Genomic DNA, 7,972 nt, shown 5'->3' with positions numbered 1-7,972 from the left:
AGATTTTAGCAATTGTATTCACTTTTTCTATCATAGCACTCATTACTTCACCCGCTCTTGATTTCCTATAACTATTATAACATTCTATGAGCTCCAAGTAGGTTGTAGGTTCTCCCATAACAGCAGTTTTTAATTTTTAGATTTTTCAAATTTTTATGGATTTTTGGGTATATGAGAAAAGTAAAACAAGACAAAAAGAAACTAAGCAAAAGTAAACTAAGCAAAATAATACTAGACAGAAATAAACTAAGCACAAATAAACTAGACAAAAGTAAACTAAGCAAAACAAAATAAAACAAAATAAAAACAGAGAGAGGTAGAGTGTACTCCCCAGGTGAACTTATGAGTAGAGCTATGCCTCCCCGGCAACGGCGCCAGAAAACAATCTTGATAACCCACAAGTATAGGGGATCGCGATAGTCTTCGAGGGAGGTAAAACCCAAATTTATTGATTCGACACAAGGGGAGGTAAAGAATACTTATAAGCCTTAACAACTGAGTTGTCAATTCAAATTGCACTGGAAAAGCACTAGCAACAGGGGTGATGTGAAAGTAGCGATAATATGAGAGCGAGTAAAGAATAACAGCAGCAGTAATAGCAATATGAGAGCAATGGCACCAGAAGATAGTTGATACTACTTCCAATGACATGTAGAACAAGTATATGATGATGAAAGATGGACCGGGGTTCCCAGCGATCTACACTAGTGGCAACTCTCCAATAACAAGTAACAAGTGTTGGGTGAACAAATTACAGTTGGGCAATTGATAGGAATCAAAGCATTAAGACAGAACATCAAGATTATTAATTATGTAGGCATGTTTTCCAATTATAGTCGTACGTGCTCGCAATGAGAAACTTGCACAACATCTTTTGTCCTACCAGCCGGTGGCAGCCGGGCCTCAAGGGAAACTACTGGATATTAAGGTACTCCTTTTAATAGAGCACTGGAGCAAAGCATTAACACTTGGTGAAAACATGTGTCCCTCACATCACCGCCATCCCCTCCGGTTGTCCCGATTTCTGTCACTTCGGGGCCTTTGGTTCCGGACAGTGACATGTGCATACAACTTGTAGATACAATCTAAGCAACAATATAGAGCTCAAATCTAAGATCATGCCACTCGGGCCCTAGTGACAAGCATTAAGAATAACAAGATTGCAGCAACAATAACTTCACAAACTTTATAGATAGACTAATCATAATGTATCATCCATCGGATCCCAACAAACACAACACCGATTACATCAGATGAATCTCAATCATGTAAGGCAGCTCATGAGATCATTGTATTGAAGTACATGGAGGAGAGTATACCAACTAGCTACTGCTAGAACCCGTAGTCCATGGGGGAACTACTCACGGAGCATGATGGAGGCGGTGGCGTCGATGGAGATGGCTTCCGGGGGCACTTCCCCGTCCCGGCAGGGTGCCGGAACAGAGAGTTCTGTCCCCCGAATTGGAGTTTCGCGATGGCGGCGGCGCCCCTGGAGTCTTTCTGGAGTTTCGTCAAAAGGTACTGTGTTTTTAGGTCGAAAGGGGTTTTATAGGCGAAGAGGCGGCGCAGGAGGGTGCCTGGGGGCTCCTCACCATAGGCTGGCGCGGGCCCAGGCCAGGCCGCGCCGCCTTATGGTGTGGTGGCCCTCTGGCCCCTCTCCGACTCTTCTTCGGTGTTCTGGAGCCTTCCGGGAAAAATAGGAGGTTTGGCGTTGATTTCGTCCAATTTCGAGAATATTGCCCGAACAGCCTTTCTGGAACCAAAAATAGCAGAAAACAGGAACTGGCACTGTGGCATCTTGTTAATAGGTTAGTTCCGGAAAACGCATAAAAACATTATAAATTGCAAGCAAAACATGTAAGTATTGTCATAAAACAAGCATGGAACAACAGAAATTATGGATACGTTGGAGACGTATCAGGAACATAAGAAATTATCGATACGTCGGAGACGTATCACTCGCCTGGCCGCAAGTACATGCGGTGGTTGTCGAGTTACTGTAAAGGCTACCCGCCGGTGCTGCAAAGGGTGCTCGCCGGAGCTGCGAGGGAAGGGCGAAGGTGCTGCGAAGTCCTCTCGCCGGAGCTGCGAGCCAAGGGCAGCGGTGCTACAAACGCTGCTCGCCGGAGCTGCGAGCCAAGGGCAGCGGTGCTTCGTCGCATTTAGCAGGATGACGTTGCGTCGAGCGCCAGTCGTTGGAGCAACGGCGCGGTGGGGAAAGCTGCAAAGGCTTGCCGCAAGAGCTGCAAAGGCTCGTATCAGCAGCTGCAAAGGCCACTCGTGACTGCTATTGGCGAGGGCGATGATGCTGCTGGTGAAGCGGTGCTTCCATAGGTGGATGACGACGCTTCTAATGGTGTGCGGTGGTGCTGCCATATGCGGACGACGGCGCATCCACCCGTGCGCGGTGGTGCTACCAGCCATGGTCGGCAGTGCTGCTATGGTCTAGCGGAGATGCTTCCATAGGTGGGTGTCGGTGCTACCATGGGCATACGGCGGTGCTGCAAGGAGCGCGGTGGTCATGGTGTCCGAAGTAGACATGCTATTTGGCACTGCTACCATTGCATTTTTTATGTGCTACAAATGTTATGTGGTTATGTTACTTTAGTTTAATTTTATTTGCTACAAGGTCTCCGGCGAGGCCTCCGGCGAGTCTCCAGTGAAGTCTGTATCCGACGAGTTTTTTTCTTTTTTACTCTAAACGAACCTTTTTTTTTTTTGCTTCAATGATGCTATGACCTCCTACCAGCGGAGTTGCAAGGCGTCGGCGGCAGAGCTACAACCGGTTAACACGGGAGCTGCAAGCCGCCGCCACTGGAGCTGCAAGGAGCATCGTCGATTGCTGCGAGGGCCCAGCGCTGAGGCTGCAAAGGGCAGGAGCTGCAAGGCCTCGGAGGCGGAGCTGCAACCAATCAACACGGGAGCTACAAGCCGCCGTCAGCGCTGCTGGAAGGCGGATGCTGCGATCGGCGGCGGCGGTGCTGCAAAGCGGCGCGACAGGAGGCGGCGCTGCGACCGGCGGCAGTGGTGCTGCAAGGCTGCGCGTCCGGTAATAGCGTTGCTGCAAGGCGGCGTGCCCGACCGCGGCGGTGGTGCTGCAAGGCGGCGCAACCGGCGACGGTGCTGCCATAGGAAAGCAACGACGCTACTATCAGGCGGTGCCGCTATGGTTAGCGCGATGGTGCTACCACCAATCAGTGGCGGAGCTGCAAGAAAGTGATGGTGCTACCATCCAGAGTTAGAATACTACTGGTGGTGCGCCGGCGAGGAGTTTCACGGTGCTATAGTTGTTTATTTTTGTGATACAAATGTTACGTTGTTCAGATACTTTCATATAATTTTTTGCTACGAGGGCCTCCTGGTACAAAAGAGGAAGGTTTTTGCTGCAACGAAGCAAAATCTGAACAAGTCTTCGGTTTTTAGTCGAACCGTTTTTTGCTTCAATGAAGCAAAAGCGGGGCTTTTTTTTGCTTCAATGAAGCAAAAGTGGGATTTTGAGACAAAACTGAGCTCTTCTTCTATTTTTAGGGAACCGTTTTTTGCTTCAATGAAGCAAAAGCGGGATTTTTTTTGCTTCAGTGAAGCAAAAGTGGGATTTTGAGACAAAACTGAACACAGTAGTTGATCTAACGGTTCAAATTCGTTTGATCCAACGGTGGAGGACCCGGAGGCTGGGGAGTTTGCAGCCTCCGGATCCTCAGCACTCTCCGAAACGGATGGGGCCGCGCCTCAACAGATGCCGCTATCATTCGTTGCGAAGAGCGACGTGCTGAGCAGCTGTGTTTCCATGCTTGGGCTGTGCCCACAGGCCGTTTCTTTCGGCCGTTCCCATGTACTGTACGTGTTGTGTTCTTTCCTATTTGCTGGCCCATAGAATCCAGTCTCCAACTGAAATTCGTTTTTGCAGTCCTGATGCATGCCCATAATTTTTAAATTTGTTACCGTGCGTCATCATGTTGGAACTGTCCAACACTTCGCAAATTAGACGGTGCTCACGTGGGAAAATCCTAGTATTCATCTGCGAGCATGCCTGTACAGAGGAAGAGCAGCATCTTAGAAACACAAAAAAAAACACGATTGTTTACAAAAGAATGAAACAACAAAGAGCACTCCAGGATCAAGCTATTTATTACTTTTCCCGTCCCATATTAGTTATCACAGATTCGTCTTAATTGGTTAGTTTTTTTAAGACCATTTCCCCTCCCTCTACTTTTTGTAGATTGTCAATTTGTTTCTCATGTCCTTTAGCAAACTTCTTAGTTTCGGTCGAAATTTTTTGGTTATTGAAAGTAAAAGTGCCTTTTCACATCTAGTGGCCTAGTCAATACAAAAAGTTAGAAATATCGTGGAATACGAAGAACGTACGTGGATACTGAAATATTTCACGGCAAGACCGTATTGGAACACGTGAATAAAGAATGAATGAAAATAGAGATGTTATAGAATAGTTAGTAAAATTATGGTTTATTGAAATGAATGACTTCTAGAATTGGTTTTTCTTCTGGAAAACTCTTAAGTTCAATGAAAGATCAAGCAAATCAAGAGAACTCATAAATAATTCAGTGATTGCAAAAAAGAACGCCACGTTATACTTTGTTTTTCATTATTCTTCCTACATTATTACTACCCAAATTTTAATCAAATAATTTCGGTCGTTAAAAGTTCAGAAATGGCCGGAGTTCATCACATGACAATTAGTACTAAGTATACTGCTTATGAGGAATTGGGAACTTAATTCTCAAAGCAAGGTTGCATTCAATAACGGAAGCCTTATGTTTCCTTGTTGTAGGTTGTTTGATATTTTCGATTAAGGGAATATATTAATATCGTAAAGATATCAATTACACCCATCCTCCGCAACAACGCATTTCCCTATTGACAATACGGATGTACACAAAAAAAAAAGAATCACATAAAATAAAAGTATCGCTACAATGACCTATTCCTTCCAATAGCGGATCAAACACCACCAAGAACACATAAATTCATCATCTCCAAAAACGACGCCTCCAAGAAAGGAACAGTGCAGAGTCACCATCATCGCCTTGATCAATGATCATAGGTTTTCACCCTGGCGAAAGGCCGCACTCACAAAATAATGTCTTCAACAAGGTCATTACCTGCAGGAACAACCAATTATGTTCAGATCTCGGGTTTTCACCCTACAAGTTTAGACACCGAATTCCTCCTATGATGTCGCCCCCACTTGCCAATGCTTCTCCTCGAAGTCATAAATCAACAATTTAGAATCTCGTCACCACCAGGAGACTAACCTCCATTGATAGTCCTCGGTTCTCGGCCGCCACCGACCTTGGGCACCGGCCCATCCGGCGCGAGCAGACGGAATCCTCCACATGCTGACGCCGCAGAAGAGAAACTTGCTGCCGCCGCACAGCCAGGGGCGCTGCCCCATCTGCCGCATGCATCAGAACACCGGTTTGATATACAGGACTGAATTATTCGACAGGATATGAATATTGTTTCATAATATTGTACTCCGTACATATTTTGCAATCCAACAACGAAGCTCTTGGCACCAGCCGATGGCACATTCCCCATTTTAGGCCGCAGACCAATGCCCAATGACTTTACTTCAAGAGTCTTGAGCGACTAAAACGAATTCAGTGAACTTATCTGTCGGCGACTTGTGGTTCCAGCCATAGATCGAGCTTCCTAAAAAAAAATTACGAGGAATGAGCTTGCCCGCTGAAGCAAACCTGCACCCTTTTTCTCCTCTCGAAGCAACTAGCCACGCCACACATGCAAACGCATCCAAAGTCAAAAGAAGTGCGCCACAAAACTTCAGTTATAATCTTCCAAATCCCAGGTTAATTAACCAGCGGTAATGCTGTATTTACGGACTGTGTGTGTTACGGATGATCTACGCGCTGATGTGTATCGATTAGGTTGGTTGAATTCTAAATGCTCCCTGAAAACCCGGGCCAGTAACTGATTTTTCCGGCTGCCTGCTGTGCCAAATCTGAGTCCGTAGGAATTTTTTGTAAAAAGCACCATTTTGATACTCCGTACGTCAAATTAATCGATACAAATGCATACTAATGCCCAGAAGCAGCTTCCGGTCGCGATAATGCGGAAGCAGCGTAGCGTAGCAAGGACACCAGCGCAAATCTCGAGGGCCGCCACATTCTAGCTAGACTGCTAGAGCTAGCTGTTGTTGCCGATCTCCGGCCCGCGAACACGCAGCAGGTGCGGTGGTCATGCACGGGGCAAAGCACCGGATCACCGCCATCTCGTCGCAGCATCAGTTCGGCGCGGCGATGGGCGGCGGCTCGGACGGCCACGGGCACCGGCCGGCCCGGCAGGCAATTCGGCATGCTAAGCTCAAGATGCTCCTCGTCGTCATCGCCACCAACCTCGTCTCGGTGTACCTCTTCTCCGGCGCGTCGCTATCGCTCAACATGCCGGCCTCGGCGCCTCGCATCCACCTCTGGGACTCCACTGCGCTCCTCCGGGACCTCAACGCTACCCGCGACACGCTCTCGCTGGCGCGCGCGGAGCTGGCCTTCCTCCGTGCGCAGTGCGGCACGTCGTCGCTCCTCCTCGAGTCCGTGCTCTCCAAGCTCGGCGCCGTCCACGGGGACACGCCGGCGGTGCAGGACTTCAACGGCTGGCCCGAGGAGCCCACGGGCGAGCTCAGGCTGGCCATCGAGCCGCACCGTCTCCCCCTCGGCTACTCCGTCAACTTCGGCACCGACGAGCTCTTCCCGGGCCTGGGCTTCGCGTGCCGCAACTTCCAGGAGGAGCTCACGCAGTACATGACGTACAACGCCAGCGGCGAGTGCCCCGACGACGAAGGCCTCGCGCTGCAGCTCATGCTCAAGGGGTGCGAGCCGCTGCCGCGCAGGCGCTGCCGGCCGAGGTCCCCGGCTAGGTACGTCGAGCCGAAGCCGCTCCCGGAGAGCCTGTGGTCGATGCCGAATGACACCACCGTGAACTGGACCCCGTACACGTGCAAGAACTACACCTGCCTGGTGGCCCGCGCGCGCAGCAGGGGCGGGTCCTACGACTGCAAGGACTGCTTCGACCTGGCCGGCAAGGAGCGGCGGCGGTGGCTCTCCGACAACGGCGGCCCCGGGTTCAGCATCGACAACGTGCTGCGGTCCAGGCCGGCGGGCACGGTGCGCGTCGGACTCGACATCGGCGGCGGGACCGGCACCTTCGCGGCGCGGATGCGAGAGCGGAACGTCACCGTGGTGACCACGACGCTGGACCTGGACGCGCCCTTCAACCGCTTCGTGGCGTCCCGGGGCCTGGTGCCGCTGCAGATCAGCCTCGTGCAGCGGCTCCCCTTCGCCGACGGCGTGCTGGACATCGTGCACTCCATGCACGTGCTCACCAACTCGGTGCCCAACGACGTGCTCGAGTTCGCGCTCTTCGACATCTACCGGGTGCTCCGCCCAGGCGGCGTCTTCTGGCTCGACCACTTCTTCTGCCTCGGCCCGCAGCTCAACGCCACCTACGTGCCCATCTTCCGCCGCGTCGGATTCCGCCCGCTCCGCTGGAAGCCCAGCCCCAAGCTCGACCTGGGACCGGAGAGAAACGAATGGTACATCTCCGCGTTGCTCGAGAAGCCCATGACATGATCACGCCACATATATGCGTCTCAGGGCAGGTTCATTGTTGGTTCTTTAGTGATTTCTTTGTTCTGTTTTGGGAGCGTACTCAAATGCAGAGATTGTACATGGTTTCTGAAACATTTGCAGAGAAATAATCGAGTACATTTCTTCAATAACAACATTTCCTACTATGTAGCTCATATCAGATGTTGTTAGTCGTTAGCAGGAACAAAGGGGAGAATCAGTTGATTTCTTTCTTCTGTTTTGGGAGCGTATAATTGATAGAATATAATCAAACACAAAATTGTGGCGAATTTACATGGTTTGTGAAACATTTACAGAAAAATAATCTAGTGCATTTGCTGCATATAAACTATTTCCTGCTAGTTCGTATC

At 49.8% G+C, this 7,972-nt stretch overlaps 1 protein-coding gene across 1 annotated transcript; it reads left to right on the top strand.

Annotated features, from left to right (window-relative positions):
- Positions 1-6,032: 6,032 nt before the first annotated feature.
- LOC127334985 (probable methyltransferase At1g29790) lies at positions 6,033-7,756 on the top strand. The gene has a single exon (XM_051361559.2). The coding sequence runs from the start codon at positions 6,219-6,221 to the stop codon at positions 7,602-7,604; it is 1,386 nt and encodes a 461-aa protein (XP_051217519.1). The 5' UTR covers positions 6,033-6,218; the 3' UTR covers positions 7,605-7,756.
- Positions 7,757-7,972: the final 216 nt, after the last annotated feature.

The sequence above is a fragment of the Lolium perenne genome, chromosome 2 (genome assembly GCF_019359855.2).
Source record: "Lolium perenne isolate Kyuss_39 chromosome 2, Kyuss_2.0, whole genome shotgun sequence".
Taxonomy (NCBI): domain Eukaryota; kingdom Viridiplantae; phylum Streptophyta; class Magnoliopsida; order Poales; family Poaceae; genus Lolium; species Lolium perenne.
This window is presented reverse-complemented; position numbering and strand designations above follow the sequence as displayed.